Consider the following 17885-nt stretch of genomic DNA (forward strand, 5'->3'; position numbering starts at 1 on the left):
GGCGTGGGAGGGGAGGAAATGGCAGTTCTCAGTGGTCGGGCCTTTTGAGAATGTGACCTTTAACCACAGGCCTGAGGTGAGGAGGCCAAGAGGTAGGGGCAGCCGAGTGCTGAGGAACGGAGTGGCCAGTGTGGCCCGAGAGGAGCAGGCGAGGGCAGAGAACAGAGCGAAACTCAGCCAAAGCTTTAAAACAGACCTGGTTTGTTGGCTGTGCCATGCTGTGCTTACTGATCCAGGCGGTAAAAGACACACATTTATAAAGGTTTAAAAATACAAAGAATTTTCTGGTTGACACTCGGGTAACGAGAAAGTTAAAAAGAAAATTCTACTCTCGGAACATTCTGGATTAATTCAACAGACGCACGCACACACTGTGCTGGCAGTTCCACAGGCCTGCTCTGGAAGGGCAGGCACAGAAAAGCCCCTGCTTCCGCAGGTCTGACGGGATGAGTGTGGGGAGCCAGGGTGTGCTCTGGTTCTCCGCGTATCCGGAGGCTGGCCTCGGAGGAGTCACTCAACTGTCTTGGGCTATGGTTTTCCCATTTGTGGACTGAGGCCAGTATCGCTTACCTACCATGGGCTTTTGTCACGAAATGAACATGCTGTCAACTTGTATATTACTTTGAAAATCCAAATAGTTTTTACTTTTTATGCAAACTGAGAGGATCAGTTTCCTCCAGCCAGTTGTTATGTGCATTAACTAGCTCATACCTCTTTACAAGCTACACTGCTTTCCAGCCAAGGGGTCCACCCTGAAACCACAGTGCATTTTCAAAAGGGTTAAGTGGGAGTGCTTCAAGTGGGCCAAACCAAAGAGTTATCTTTAGCCAAGAACAGAAGAGAAGAAACCAGAAACGGTCATGGTGTGTTATCAGCTCCCAGGAAGGAAGTCACCACAACCTAAACTACACACCTCAAATCGAGGAAGGCTGCTGAGCCAGGTTGGCCGTTTGTTGACACGTTTGTGAGTGTGCCATCTGGGATCCGGCACTGTGACAGGTGACGTCAGGGAGTTTTCTACGGGCTTCGGTTTACTCATTGGTGGAGTATGGATGGCAATAGCACCTGACTTGACAGGAGTGCTGAGGACTCAGTGACGTGAATGAGAAAAGCACTCAGCATAGTACCTTACAGTATTAAGCACCTTCTCCGTCAGTACTAAGCACTCTGACGCCTAGGCCTGGTCTGCAGCAAATGCCATGAGGTCACAAGTGGACCTGTCACATGATGTCTGTATTACAAGGCAATTCTGAATAACCTCTCTATCCAGGTCTGATTCTTTCATTTATTCATTCCTTCCACGTATTTTCTGGGCACCTTCTATGTGCTGCAGAGTGGAACACACAGAATTTTCCTTTTCCAATAAATTTTCCTATTAGTAATGTTCTAAAAAGCTGGTCCCTTGAATAGTTTATTTTCATGCTGATTCGCACTCTCTCTTCTTAATTTACGACACAGTGCTCGTCGCATGCGAATCTCTTCAATATAGGGAAGGAGCTCTGTGTGCAGACATATTACACGGCAGATGACGTGAGTGTGTCCATGAACCAAGGAATCCTAACACTGTCTGCAGAGCCGGCTGCACCAGCCCATCCTGACGGGAAATGCCCAACCTTTACATGCTGGCGACTGAGCCCGTCTTCTAGGGCCCAGGTCTCAGGGCAGCTGGATTTTACAGAGCAGGACACAGAAAACTCCTGGTAGCGTCATTCCATACTAAGCATCCTGGAGCCAGATGACGACAATCTCATGTATATACGTACACATGTGTGTCTAGAAGTAAACTGATGGTTTATGTCCCCCCAGAAGCCTTATTAGGATGGAAATTTATCTCCGTAAGTCTGTCACCCAGCAGGCACAGATTTTCCTTCTTTACTGAGAACGTCTTTAAGTGTTTAAAGAAAGCTGCATTTATTTTAACCACACAACAGCTGATGGAAATCCTAACAAAACAATTTTAACTACTCTCCCCAAAAGACCAGGGAATATTTCTAGCAGGCTTTAAACGCATTTGGAATAAGCGTAAGATAGCTCTTTAAAGAGAATTTCAGGCATTTGCCCTCACAACGCCCAGAAGGAAAAAAATCTTGCTTGAACAACTAACTTTTCTGTGACTGTGGAAACTTTTATAACCATGCAATAAGAATAATAAAAATTCAGCAAATGACAATGTGTGCACATCAACAGTTAACGAGTACATATTTCTTTAGGGTGCAGAGTCTGGCTCACTACTGAAAACTGTTAGTGACGGGGCAGAAAACGTCCACATCTCAACAAGAATGCCGGGCTGGGTGTCCTGTATGTTCTAAGAATCTTGGCTAGAACGTTCACTGTTATTTATAGAATGGATTACTGTAATCCCTGTTAGAAATATTAGTAAGCTTGGATATCTTACGGCATAAAAATGGTGGTCCAAATGCTGGTGAAAACTCAGGCAGCTGCTTACCGGGCCCTGAAGACTTCCATCCTCCCTGTCAATGCTGCCTCGAGAGAGCCGCACGTCAGGTTTCTGGAGAAGGAAAACAAAACCCAACAGTTCATTCTTGGCTTGAAAATTACTGACATCCTCTGTATCACGTTCCTTCCTTTTATAACACAATTGTCCTCTGAATTAGAAGAGCTGAAAGTTCCCCGATTTCAAAAAGTTTCTCAAAATTAGTGATGACAAATCCAGGTCAACTGCCCCAGCAAAGCCCCTTTCTCTCCACAGGTGTGCACTAAGAGGGCCGGCACCCGTGCCACAGCCCCGCACAGCCCTGAAGACCTGCACGTCACCTTTCTTCCTAGCAGCAAAGCGAGTGTTCTTCTTAACTGAGAGAACCTCCACTCCAGTACGAAAAATAGTAGGCACCAATTCCTGCTTCCTGGCAGATTAAGGCTTCTATGTACTTGGCTGTCTTGCCAAAGCAGCCAATGGTCCAATTACAAGTCTCCCCTCCACAATGCATCCAGAATACAGAAACCAAACAAAATCAGAATCTAATATAAATGACAGTATGCAAACTTCAGTAATTCCAGGACAAAGCAGACTACATGCCATCAGGGTGCAGCGTCTGGTGGGAGGTTTTCTCATGAAAACAACCCTATGCGGTGGCCCCCAGCCTGCCCCACGACGCCACGCTCCAGCAGCACCGGATTCGGGTAGCCCCAGGCAGCTACACTGACTCCTGCCTCCCCTGTGCCCACACCTACTGGCCACACCCCTCCGCTCCCGGCAGAAGCGCTGTCTCGGCATCTTCGCCAGCCCACCGTGTCCTACAGAGCTTCTCTGCCTGGCAGGAATCACGCAGTCGCTACTTCCCTCACTAGACAAGGAGCATCTTGACGTCTATTTGTCTCTGTACTTTCTACACCTGACAAGGGCCTGGCACTGAGAACACAACTCACAAGCACTTGTTGGGGTGGGGGGTGATGGAGAAAGGAGCTTTGTCTCTTTCTTCTTTTAAGTAATGTTCACAAAAATGAGGCCATGTCATCGAATTTCGTAATCGCCACGTGACATTATAAAAAGGAAACCGGTAAAAACAATATTCAAAGGCTGCACAACATTTCACAGCACAAATGTCCTAAACAGGAAATGGTGGTGGGGAGACGGGCTCTGGTGCCAGGCTGCCTGGCTTCAGATCAGCCTCCACCCCTTTTGAGCTGTGTGACCTGGGTCTTAATTTCTTCATCTCTAAAATGGGGCAGTAATAGTACCCACTGCACAGTCTTGTTAGGAGGACTAAGTGAATTAATACTGGCAAAGCAGTAAGTCAGTGCCACGTAAGTGTCAAATCAAATGAACAGTTCTCCCACTGTTTGTTGAGCATTTGGGCCATTGTCAAAATTTCAATAGTACGAATAAGCTGTGGGTGAATACCTGTGTCTACAAATCTCTGACCAAACTCCTGACTGCTTCCCTGGCAGATCTCTAAGAACAGAATGATTGAGGCAGAGGGTTCAAGCGTTTGAAGAACTCTGGGCGCAAGGTGCCACCCTGCTTACAGCTGTCCCAGTCTCACCCGCGTCCGTGGGTGTGGGTCTCTCTCACTGCGCCCTAGTGCCGCAGTACCGTCCCTGGACACTCCCAGCCAATTCAGTAAACAAGTACCCCATGTCGTCGTAACGCGCCCTTCCGCCTTGCCTAAATGGGAGAGCCTGTCTGTCTCTTCTCCCTATGAGCACAGAGGCTGTGGCTGACTGCTTGCCCACGGCAGCCCGTTGCCTTGTAGAACGCAGAGCAAACAGGCGAGGAGGGGAGTGCCGCATGCCTCCCTGTGGCCTGACTGCCCATGCCCCTTCCGACTCACTCTCCAAACCCATGTCCTCACCCGTGAAATGGGAGGAATAACCCGCCCCTCTGACGGTTACTAGAAGGATCAAATGGGCAGCGTCGTGTGCACATACAGACGTCTCTAAGTATCACTAGAGAAACGCTTTGATGCAAACGCAGGCAGGGCAGGTGTTGTGCGGTGAGGAGCCTGCAGCTGGAAAGGCAGGGTTAGTTGTCTGAGGCGACACGAGGTGGGCTCAACCAGGCCACACATACTTAGCAGATACCTTCTATGTGCAGGAAATATTTTATTTACTTTTTACTGAAATAAAAGCAACTTCTATTTATTGTTTGCTGCTCGAGTAAGGTGCTGTTTCCCATCTTTACATGACTTATCTATTTTCATTTCCATATAAATCATATGAAAGGACTTATTTTTCTTTATGCACAGTAATCCCCTAATGTTGTATTTTCCCAACAACAGGATTTCAATTATAAGATGAGAAAGGCCGATCTACATAAAGTCCACTTGTGTTCCGTGAATGGATGTCTTTAAGCCTTTTCCTCCTATGGCGGACACAGACTGAGTGAAGACGAGAGCCAGGAGCGATCTAGCCAAAGACAGCCCATCAGAAAGGAGACATTCTACTCTAGTGCTTCTGCTACTGGGTGAAGCTGAATTCTCCTGTTTCCCCTTCACAGAATATTCCAGATCTGAAGACAGTAATAGCAAAGATAAAATGAAGCAGTTTACATTTAAAATATTACACAAATGGACCAGACATAAAGAATGTTTGGGAGTACTTCATTATTTCCCCCATTAGGCATGCACTTTCTTTTCTTTCTATTTAGATATAACATATATAATGAAGTGCACAAAGCTTAACTGTAAAGCTTTACACATTTTTATCTACGTGTACACCCGCCTAACACACCGCCCAGATCAAGACACTGAGTGCATGATCCAGCAGACCCCTGCACACCCCTGCCCGGCTGAGACCTGCCTCCAACTCGCCGAGGGGCCCACTCCCCCGACGTCCAGCCCAGAGATGACTGTTTCTGAACTTGCTATAAATGCACTGCACAGAACACGCGTTCCTCTGGGTCCGGCGTCTTTGTGAACATCACGTTTGTAGATTCATCTCTGTAGTTGTGTGTGGTAGTTTGCTCATTTTTATTGTTGTACAGTATCCCACTGCATGAATATTTACCCACTCCGCTGTTAATGGGCAAGCAGGTTATTTGCAGTTCCTAGTACCACAAAGAAACGCTGCTTGAACAGCGTCTCACGCGTGAGCACGCACCCTGCTTCTCTCGGGCAGCGGATGAGGGCAGAAGGCAGTGCTCTAGGTTCCGGGGACACAAGAACCAACAGTTTGGCCCCGGTCTCTTCTCTCATGTTGCTACCACTCTGGAAACCTCCACACTTAAGGCTTTCAACTCCAAGTCCCTCCTCCTTGAACTATGCTAGATTGTCTTCAAATCTGGACTACGGCACAGGGAAGAAACGGAGGAGGCTGTGCCTGGCTTGGCAGCAGGAACAGGCCCAGAGCGGTCTTCCGAGGGGCTGTCTTTGCTCCCGCTCTTTGATTCCCCGTTTGGCATTCATCTTTCAGACTGACTGGGTCTGCTGTGAGAGGAAAAACAGCTCGAATATTTGTTGCCTTTCTCAGAACACAAAGTAGGCTTTGTATAGACAGGACTTTCTCATTTTAAAATTAAAATCCTATCTTTAGCACAGTACCACATCAGAAAATTACTGTGTGCAGTAATAAAAATAAGCAAGTAACAAAGTTACTGTCTTTAAGCAGCGCCTGATAGGAAAGAAGGTCCTCTAAATAGACGAGGTTCTAGCCAAGGCTCTGGCTCTCTGGCCAGTTTGCAAGAGACGTTCGACAGCAGCGGATTCGCAGGCACAGAGCTGACTCGGAAAGCACGTGAGCTGAACTGGGGGCAGAGGAGGGACTGGGAGACACTACAAAGAGCACATGCTGGAGGTCACGGCTGTGGAACCCTGGGCAAGAGCCTGCCACTGTAAAAACAGGTGCTGAGGGAGAGGCCCATATGAGGAGTTCACGACCCACAAAGTACTCAATAGAAGGTAGAAGCTATTATTAACAGCAGTCACCATTCACAATGATAGACGTCCTAAAAACAGAAGGTTTCAATAAACTGCTGCTGATTCCGATCTATCAGAAAAACCCTGGGAGACATTACTGACAGCAACTTCTGAGTTAACTTTTCAAATAACTCTTCTACCAGGGTGCACAAGCTGCTCCCAGCACAGTCTGAGGACCAGGGCAGGTCAGAAATGATTTGCTACCAGGTCATGATGAGACAGAAACAGAAGGCGAGCATCTTTAGACATTTCTAGAGCAATTAGAAATAGTAATTTTTGGGTCTATTAAAGTTCATAATAAAAAAGTTTGGCTTGAGCCAGTCCTGATGGCCTAGTAGTTAAAGTTTGGCGCTCTCAGTGCATTGGCGGCCAGGTTGGTTTCCCGGGCGCAGAACCACACTATCTGTCTGTCAGTGGCCATGCTGTGGTGGCAGCTCACACAGAAGAACTCAAAAGACTTGCAACTAGAATATACAACTATATACTGGGACTTTGGGGAGGGGAAGATTGGCAACACATGTTAGCTAAGAGCAAATCTTTTCCTGCAGGAAAAAAATAGTTTGGCTTACATTTTGTATATCTTTAAAAAATTTCCTTTTTCTAGTAACTGCTTTTTACTTTATTTTACAAAAGTATCAAGTCTACAATGGTTTAGAGAAAAACCAGAAATGGGCCCTTCCTCATTGCTGGCTTGAGAAGCCTGCATTTCCTACGCACAGATTCTGCATCCTAGGAGGAAAACACTGCATTCAGACACTACCCAGGGCCCTTGTCAGCTACCTGCTAAAAATAATCCACTTAAGGGAGCTTCAACAACAGCAAAAACAAATTCAGGTATATTTATAACAACAAAGAAATCCAATAAAAGGATGCTCAGCTCCTGAGTGATGCCTGCAATGTTCCTTTGCAGAACCCCTGTGAAAGCAGCTAACACCTCTCACTCCATCTATTAGACTAGTCTGTGGTCAGGAGTGGCCCGAAGGTATCCTGCGACTATCCATGGGAACTTTGTGTCGTGTGAGGCAAATGATCTAGCATTCTAGATTCTCACCAATGCAGCTCTCATGGCTGCTATGGAGGACAAACTGAGTAAGAGATAAAAGCCCTCTGAAAAATTAATGGTGTATTTCCTACTCCTCCACTGCTTACACATTACACATTTAATCCTCAAGTCAACCCCATGAGAAAAGGATTACCTGCACTTTATAGAGGATACTGTAATTATTTTACAGATTAGTAAATTAAAGCGTAAAGGGGTTAAAGAATTTATGTAGGGTCACAAGAACTAAGATTCTAAGTTCTCATCTGGCTGACTTCAAGGTCTACGTTCTTTCTACTAATGCCTTCTTGAAAAGGAGAGTCAAGGACGAGAAGAATCATTTTGAGAGCCCAGCTGCAGCCTGCTCTGTTTCCTGCCCCCTCCCTCGCTCCTGCCCCCCAGCCTGCCCTGGCCTAAGGGCTCTGTAGGTCTGTCCCCTGTCACTCACTGGTCCAGCCACTGCGGCTGTCCTTCTGATCCTCAGACATACTTGGTTCCTCCCCACCTCACCCTGGGCACTAGCACTTGGAGTGCCCTCTCCTTGCAATGTTCTTCCCCAGGTCTTTCTGGGCTGGCCTCCTGTTGTCATTTCAGCTGCTCAACCTTCCCTGATGGCCCTGGATGCTGTGTCTTCCCTCTTGTGCTCAGTCCTCTTAGTCACAATCAGGGACTGACTGAGCAGGGCTGGACCTTGAGGACAGGAAGAATCAAGGGACCAGGAAGGAGGCTAGGAGGGTCAGCTCATAGGCCTGGAGGACCCTGGCCCGGTCATCCTGTGGTAGCCACTGGCAGATTTTAAGGCAGAGAATGACAGGGTCAGATTCGAGTTTTAGAAATATCTCTGTGGCTGTGGCATGAAACACAGCTTGGAGGGAGACCTTTCAGAGAGATCCCAATTTAAAACACCCTGGTGGGTGGGGGGGGGGGTGCTTGTGTTTACTTGTCCCCCATCTCCCTGCCTTCGTTCCCCTGTCAGTGAAGTTAGGACTTGTCCAGCCAGTTACTCAAGTTGGAAGCAGGCCCCCGGCCTGACCACTTGCTTTTCCTCAGCCCCACCACCTACAACATCCACCTAACAAATACCCAAATCAAATGGGGTAGGGATTATCGGACTCATCTTATGACACTAATCTCATTTTGATCTTGAAACCAACAATGACAATAAATAAACATTCTCACTTATGAATGTCAATACTAAATTCTAATGAAATACCACCAATGAAATACAATACCACCTTAGAAGAATGATCAATTACAACTTAAGGAGGGACTTCTCTCTGGAATGCAGGACTAGCATAAACCAAAGCAAAATGTCCCATGTAATTCATCATGTTAAACCTTCTAACAGTTATTTTTTTAAAATACTATATTTAATATATAGGGCCAACATTATACTTAATGGAGAAAACTATTACAGATATGTTTAAAAATAAAATCAGGGAGAGAAGAATCAAGATGGCGGCATGAGAAGACTTCTTTGTCTCTCCCCCTTCGAATCTACAACTAACTGTACATTCATCGCTTGACAAAGGATATCTATATAGCATCTCAGGACATCGGAGAGACCCACACTGCTATACATTGGAAGGCGGATGGACTTCCCTCCGGGAGGAGGTGGAGATAGGTGAAAACTCTCCGACCCTGACCCCCGAACAGCCTAGAGCCTGCGGGCGGCTTTCTTCCAGCAGACGCCCCCAGAACATCGCCACACACCAAGCTCAGGAGGGAGTGCACACCAGAGGAGCGACGGTGGAAACAGCCCCCCGCAATTACACCTGAGCCCAGAGGGAAGATCCAGAGTTACACACCGGAGGCAGTGGGGAAAACCCCTACCCGCCATTAGCGGAGAGGTCCCGCCCAACACACACAACGCCTGGAGGCCCCTGGAGAGAATCCCAAGCAGCGCACCGGCCTGCCAGCTGCCACCACCAGCTCCTCTGACTGGGCTTTTGCCCAGGAGGGGATCAGGACTACCAGAGATCTCCTGGGAGAGGTCTGGGGCTGGGTGGAGCTCCAGCGGCTGGCAACGCGGCCTGGGAGAGAAACTCTGAAGTCCCGTCCTGGCAGCAGGCAGGGTCTTTGCCTGCCATTAGCAGAGAGGCCTCACCCAACATCCACAACGCTGGGAGGGTCCCAAAGAGGAGAATCCCAGGCAGGGCAGCAGCCGACCAGCTGCTACTGAACTCAAGGTATCTGGCTATCCCCCAGACAGGGCAATGGGCTCCCCGAGATCCTAGGGGAGAGGACTGGGGCTGGGTGGAGTTCCAGCAGCCCAGCTCCGTGGCCCAGGGGGAAACTCTACAGTCTAACAGCAGCCTCAGCGAAAGCCTCTGCACACCACTAATAGAGAGCCCCCGCCCGGCAACCACAAGGCTGGAAGACTCTGGGACACAAGTAGCATAGCTACGTGAGCTAACCACAGACTGCAGAAGATGCCCATAGCTCTGCTGTGACCCAGAGTGGACAAGTGAGATTTTGTGGGCTCTGACAGTGACAGAGCTGCAAATATAGGTGATCCTGCTCCCAGCTGCTGGGAAAGCCCATAACACCGCTGCAGAACCTAAGGAGGGAGCACATCTAGGTGGGCTGCAACAGTAGGCACCAGCAGTCTGAAGCCCCCCTGTGACGGCCCCCACAGCTGAAGAGGGACCCCACAGGATCACTGTGACTGTGAGGAGGGGCCCAGGCCCAGTTAGCAACAGCTGATAGGGTTCCTGGTTGGAGCAGTACAAACAGCTGTTCCCCCACCACACCAGTAGAAACAAGTGGAAGCAGTAACTAAACTCTGTCTCTATGCAGAGGCACAAATCTACACTATCAAGCAATATGAAAAAATATATTAAATCTCCAGAACAGAAGGAAAATGACAAACACACAGAAAACAATCCCAAAGACAATGAAATATACGACCTAAATGATGACTTCAAAACAGCCATCATTAAAAAAACTCAATGAGTTAAAAGAGAATTCAGATAGACAACGCAACGAGTTCAGGAGCTATGTCACAAAAGAGTTTGATACGATAAAGAAGAACCAAACAGAAATACTGGAAATGAAGAACACAATAGAGGAGATTAAGAAAAATCTAGATGCACTGAACAGTAGGGCCAATAATATGGAGGAAAGAATTAGCAATTTGGAGGATAGGAATATAGAAATGCTGCAGGCAGAGGAGGAGAGAGAGCTAAGACTAAAAAGAAATGAAGAAACTCTCCGAGAATTATCTGACGCAATTAGGAGATGCAACCTAAGGATTATAGGTATACCAGAGGGAGAAGAGAGAGAGAAGGGGGCAGAAAGCCTATTCAAAGAAATAATGGCTGAGAACTTCCCAAACCTGGGGAGAGAGATGGAACTTCATGTGACAGAATCCAATAGATCTCCAAACTTTATCAATGCAAGTAGACCAACCCCAAGACATATAGTAGTGAAGCTAGCAAAGGTCAACGACAAGGAGAGAATACTAAGGGCAGCCAGCCAGAAGAAATTAACCTACAAAGGAACCCCCATCAGGCTATCAGCAGATTTCTCAGCAGAAACTTTACAGGCTAGAAGAGAGTGGAATGATATATTCAAAAATCTGAAGGACAAAAACCTGCAGCTGAGAATTCTCTACCCAGCGAAAATATCCTTCAAATACGATGGAGAAATAAAAACTTTCCCAGATAAACAAAAATTAAGGGAGTTCACTGCCACCAAACCTGCTCTTCAAGAAATGCTCAGGAAAACCCTCATTCCTGAAAAATCAAAAAAAGGAAAGGGACTACAAAACCAAGAGCAAAGGAGATAAGTAGAAGGACAACAACAGAGAGCAGCAGCTCTCCAGCAGAACAGACTAAACCATGGGACGAGAAACAAAGGAAATTGAAGAGAACCGGAAAACAAGACATAAAATGGCAGCGGTAGGCCCCCACATTTCAATAATCACTCTAAATGTAAATGGATTGAACTCTCCAATCAAAAGACACAGAGTGGCAGGATGGATCAAAGAACAAGACCCAACAATATGCTGCCTCCAGCCCCAAAGACAAACACAGACTCAGAGTGAAGGGATGGAAGACAATACTCCAAGCTAACAATGAACAAAAGAAAGCAGGTGTCGCTATACTAATATCAGACAAAGTAGACTTCAAAGCAAATCAAGTAAAGAAAGACAAAGAGGGACAGTATATAATGATAAAAGGGACTCTCCACCAAGAAGACATAACACTTGTAAATATATATGCACCCAACACAGGAGCTCCAAAATTTGTAAAGCAACTCTTAACAGAACTAAAAGAAGACATCAACAACAATACTATAACAGTAGGGGACCTCAACACCCCATTAACACCAATGGATAGAACATCCAGACAGAAAATCAACAAGGAAATTATAGAATTAAATGAAAAATTAGACCAGATGGACTTAATAGATATATATAGAACACTTCATCCAAAAACAGCAGGCTACACATTCTTCTCAAGTGCGCATGGAACATTCTCAAGAATAGACCATATTTTGGGAAACAAAGCAAGCATCAATAAATACAAGAGAGTTGAAATAATATCAAGCATCTTTTCTGATCACAGTACTATGAAACTAGAAATCAACTACAAGAATAAAGCAGAGAAAGGTGCAAAAATGTGGAGACTAAACAACACGCTACTGAACAAACAATGGATTATTGAAGAAATTAAAGAAGAAATCAAATATTATCTGGAGACAAAGGAAAATGAGAACACGTCATACCAAATCATTTGGGATGCAGCAAAAGCAGTCCTAAGAGGGAAATTCATCACAATACAGGCTCACCTCACAAAACAAGAAAAAGCTCACATAAGCAACCTCAAATGACACCTAACAGAATTAGAAAAAGAAGAACAAACAAAGCCCAGAGTCAGTAGAAGGAGGGAAATAATAAAAATAAGAGCAGAAATAAACGATATTGAAACTAAAAAGACAGTAGAAAGGATCAATGAAACAAAGAGTTGGTTCTTCGAAAAAATTAACAAAATCGACAAACCCTTGGCCAGACTCACCAAGAAAAGAAGAGAGAAATCTCAAATAAATAAAATTAGGAATGAGAGAGGAGAAATCATAACAGATACCAAAGAAATACAAGGGATCATAAGAGAATACTATGAAAAACTATATGCCAACAAATTGAACAACCTAGAAGAAATGGACAAATTCCTGGACTCTTACAACCTCCCCAAACTGAACCAGGAAGAAATGGAGAATCTGAATAGGCCAATCACAAGTAAAGAAATAGAAACAGTAATCAAAAACCTGACCAAAAATAAGAGTCCAGGACCAGACGGCTTCTCTGGAGAATTCTACCAAACATTCAAAGAAGATTTAATACCTATCCTTCTCAAACTATTCCAGAAAATTGAGGAAGATGGAGTACTCCCCAACACATTCTATGAAGCCAACATCACTCTGATCCCCAAACCTGACAAGGACAACACAAAGAAGGAGAACTACAGGCCGATATCACTGATGAACATAGATGCAAAAATTCTCAACAAAATTCTGGCAAACCGAATACAGCAATACATCAAAAAGATTATACACCATGATCAAGTGGGATTTATACCAGGGACACAGGAATGGTTCAACATCCGCAAGTCAATCAACGTGATACACTACATCAACAAAATGAAAAACAAAAACCACATGATCATCTCAATGGATGCAGAGAAGGCATTCGACAAGATCCAACACCCATTTATGATAAAAACCCTCAATAAAATGGGTATAGAAGGAAAGTACCTCAACATTATAAAGGCCATATATGACAAACCCACAGCCAACATCATACTCAATGGACAAAAACTGAAAGCCATCCCTCTGAGAAGAGGAACAAGACAAGGGGGCCCACTTTCACCACTCCTATTCAACATAGTACTGGAGGTGTTGGCCAGAGCAATTAGGCAGGAAAAAGAAATAAAAGGAATCCAAATAGGCAATGAAGAAGTAAAACTCTTGCTGTTTGCAGACGACATGATCTTATATATAGAAAACCCCAAAGAATCCATAGGAAAACTAATAGAAACAATCAACAGCTACAGCAAAGTTGCAGGGTATAAAATCAACATACATAAATCAGTAGCATTTCTATACACTAACAATGAACCAACAGAAAAAGAACTCAAGAACTCAATCCCATTCACAATCACAACGAAAAGAATAAAATACCTTGGGATAAATTTAACCAAGGAAGTGAAAGATTTATACAATGAAAACTACAAGACTTTCTTGAAAGAAATTGACGACGACATAAAGGGATGGAAAGACATTCCATGCACATGGATTGGAAGAATAAACATAGTTAAAATGTCCATACTACCTAAAGCAATCTACAGATTCAACGCTATCCCAATCAGAATCCCAAGGACGTTCTTTACAGAAATTGAACAAAGAATCCTAAAATTCATTTGGGGCAGCAAAAGACCGCAAATTGCTAAAGCAATCCTGAGTAAGAAAAACAAAGCCGGAGGCATCACAATCCCCAATTTCAAAACATACTACAAAGCTACAGTGATCAAAACAGCATGGTACTGGTACAAAAACAGGTCCACAGATCAATGGAACAGAATTGAAAGCCCAGAGATAAAACCACACATCTATGGACAGCTAATCTTCGACAAAGGAGCTGAGGGCCTACAATGGAGAAAAGAAAGTCTGTTCAACAAATGGTGCTGGGAAAACTGGACAGCCACATGTAAAAGAATGAAAATCGACCATTCTTTTTCACCATTCACAAAAATAAACTCAAAATGGATCAAAGACTTAAAGATTAGGCCTGAAACAATAAGTCTTCTGGAAGAGAATATAGGCAGTACTCTCTTTGACATCAGTTTCAAAAGAATCTTTTCGGACACTGTAACTCCTCAGATGAGGGAAACAATAGAAAGAATAAACAAATGGGGCTTCATCAGACTAAAGAGTTTCTTCAAAGCAAGGGAAAACAGGATTGAAACAAAAAAACAGCCCACTAATTGGGAAAAAATATTTACAAGCTACTTATCCGACAAAGGATTAATATCCATAATATACAAATAACTCACACAGCTTAACAACAAAAAAACAAAGAACCTGATCAAAAAATGGGCAGAGGACATGAACAGACATTTCTCTAAAGAAGATATAAGTATGGCGAAGAGACACATGAAAAGATGTTCATCATCGCTAATCATCAGGGAAATGCAAATCAAAACTACACTAAGATATCACCTTACACCCGTTAGATTGGCAAAAATATCCAAAACCAAAAGTGACAAATGTTGGAGAGGTTGTGGAGAAAAAGGAACCCTCATACACTGTTGGTGGGAATGCAAACTAGTGCAGCCACTATGGAAAACAGTATGGAGATTTCTCAAAAAGTTAAAAATTGAAATACCCTATGACCCAGCCATCCCATTACTGGGTATCTATCCTAAGAACCTGAAATCAGCAATCCCAAGAATCCCATGCACCCCTATGTTCATTGCAGCATTATTTACAATAGCCAAGATGTGGAACCAACCTAAATGCCCAGAAACTGACGACTGGATAAAGAAGATATGGTATATATACACAATGGAATACTACTCAGCCATAAAAAAGCACCAAATTGTTCCATTTGCATCAACATGGATGGACCTTGAGGGTATTATGTTAAGCGAAATAAGCCAGACAGAGAAAGACGAACTCTATATGACCCCACTTATAGGTGGAAGTTAACATATAGACATGGAGAACCAATCAGTGGTTACCAGGGAAAAGGGGGGGTGGGGGGAGGGCATAAAGGGTGAAGTGGTGTACCCACAACATTACTAACAATAATGTACAACTGAAATCTCACAAGGTTGTAATCTATCATAATCTTAATAAAAAAAATTAAAAAAATAATAAAATCAGGAAAAACAGGACCTATTTAATACAAAAGTTGACAAGAGATGCTTTGGGAGAGAAATATGAGTATATAACATACTGAAAATGAAGAAAATGTGTTTTAAAAAGCAACAACCATGCATTTGGAAAATCCAAGGAAATCAGTCAAAAAGATTTCATGTGATAAATATTGGAAAATACAAGATAAATTCCTAAAAATCAACTGCATACGCACACACAGAAATACATAACTAGGGGCCGGCCCCTGGGCTAAGTGGTTAAGTTCGTGTGCTCTGTTTCAGCAGCCCAGGGTTTCACTGGTTTGGATCCTGGGCGTGGACATGGCACCGCTCTCAGGCCACGCTGAGGTGGTGCCCCACATGCCACAACTAGAAGGACCTAGAACTAGAATATACAACTATGTACTGGGGGCTTTGGGGAGAAGAAGAAGGCAAAAAAAAAGATTGGAAATAGATGTTAGCTCAGGGCTAATCTTTAAGGAAAAAAACACACAACTAAAAAGCTCAATGAAAATGAGATACCATTACAGCAGTGACAGGAAACTCTAAATGAACGGGTACAATTTAATAAGGGAAGCAAGACATGAACTTAAAGAATATTACAAAAGCTGTATGGGAGAAATAAAGGAAGTCAGGAACAAACATGGGGAATGTCCTTCTTCAGAGCCAAGGAGCCAAGGACGCGGGGGCCGTCCCACGCCTCGTGTTACCCTGTAGATGTGATACGGCAAGATCAGAACCCCCGGTGGGGTATTTCATACAGCCCCGTAACTGAACATAATGTGGAAGCTATCTGGAGTGAGAGGAATGTTCTGCTTGCGGGGCACGGGTTCTGTGGACTTACGTGTTTAACAAAACTCATCCAACTATACACTTAAGATCTGTGTGGTCCACTGTATGTAAATTATCTCAATTAAAAGGAAAAAAACCCAACCACTGAGCAGCCAGCAGAGTCGGCGCGTGTCTTGAGCCCTTCACTCAGAAGACGAAGGCTGGCCTGAACCTGCCTTCTATCCTCCTCTCACGAGCTCTAGTCACGCCGGCACAGGCAGTTCTGAGAAGGCTTACAACTCAAGTCATGACACATGCTGCTCCCTCTGCTGGAATGCGCCTCCTGAGCCTGCTGACCTGGCAAACTCCAATTCCTCTTTAAGCCTCGGCTCTCACGTGATCCTGACTCCGAGCCTCCCTGACTCCACTAAGCACTCGCGGGGCCCTCTTCTGCTCACGCTGCACGCCATCGGAGCAACAGCACAGCAGTGCATTGCACACTCTTGGTAGTGAGCCCTTTGTCCAAACACAGTCGTACACAAGACACCAGCATTTACAAATATTAACTCAAGTTTGGAGAATTTGTAATGTTTACTTGTTAAAACACAAACTGATGTGAGAAAATAGGCTGTCTGGGCAAAAAGTTTAAAATGTAGGGCTAGGGAACAGCAGCTGCATTCTCAGAACAGGTTCAACATCCAGACAGACTCACCCTATTATTAGTAGTAAATAATAACCATCTTTCATAGCTTGCCTTACAATCTCAAGATTTGCTTCAAGTAGCTAATTTAGAAATTTGCAAGTATAGTACGAAACGTTTGTTCCACAGCAGATCCCTCAAGATGTCTATCACAGCTCATACACCTTACTGTGAACCTGTGTGAAGCATACCCGGCAGGTCTAGCGAGTATGGGCGCCACGTGCCCCATGAGCACGAGCCAGGGCAGCAGGCAGAATGGTCAGGACCACAGACCCTGGGGCTGGGGTGCTGGGTTGGATTCTGGCTCTGCTATACACTAGCTGGGTGACCCTGGGAAATTTCCTCATCTGTAAAATGAAGATAATAAAGGCACAGATTCAAATTCCCTTATCCATGTTTCCAAAATCTAAAAAGTCCTCAAGATTGGGAAGTTTATTTGCTTTTTTACGTTTGAAGCAAACTAATTTGGTGGCAAAACCTGACCTGAGCCAATGAGAGTCTGTCTTCATGCGTGCTAATGCGTCTTACTGTAGGAATATCATCAGTGCTTTCAACTCTGGGGTCCTGTCGGAGTGTGACATCATACATGGCACGAGCATCATATTACTTCAACTTCCTAAAGTTGAAAATATATTGAAGTCTGAAGCACAGGGAACCCTCAGAGTTTCAGAAAAAGGATTTTGGACCTGTCTCTTCCTCACAGGACAGCTGTGAACACTGAATGACTTTCCATATGAGAAATGCATAAGACGGTGACTGGCATGTGGTATTACGTATTATCTTAACAGATGGACTGCGACAAGGGTCTGTGCTAAGTAAGAGTGCAGTAGTCCCATCTGGCAGTGAACTGAGTGTGGAGTGAGTGTGATGTTTGCAGGCTAAACAGAAAAAGGCGAGACACGGCTCCTCATGTGCTCCCATACGCACTCGGAGATGGCAGGCTTGCTGAGGTCATCCCCAATACACCCTGCAGCGAGGGCGCTGGCCTCTCTGCCAACCTGCTTCACCAAACTTGACTGTGCAGGTTGCTCTGTTTAATTTTAAACCACAGTTTAAAATAAGAAAGCCACATATAAAGAATGAAATCAGAACCACATGTTGATGAATTCGGCAGAACACAG

General features: G+C 44.7%; 1 protein-coding gene across 50 annotated transcripts in view; it reads right to left on the reverse strand.

Moving 5' to 3' along the window:
- The window catches only part of PTK2 (protein tyrosine kinase 2), a 279886-nt gene that overhangs the window by 14873 nt on the left and 247128 nt on the right, over nucleotides 1–17885 (reverse strand). For all 50 annotated transcript variants that reach the window (XM_070631065.1, XM_070631067.1, XM_070631054.1 and 47 more), the window contains one exon: nucleotides 2447–2509. In XM_070631065.1, the coding sequence (XP_070487166.1) occupies nucleotides 2447–2509 (63 nt within the window). The remainder of the gene's footprint in view (nucleotides 1–2446; nucleotides 2510–17885) is intronic.

The sequence above is a fragment of the Equus przewalskii genome, chromosome 8 (assembly GCF_037783145.1).
Source record: "Equus przewalskii isolate Varuska chromosome 8, EquPr2, whole genome shotgun sequence".
NCBI lineage: Eukaryota > Metazoa > Chordata > Mammalia > Perissodactyla > Equidae > Equus > Equus przewalskii.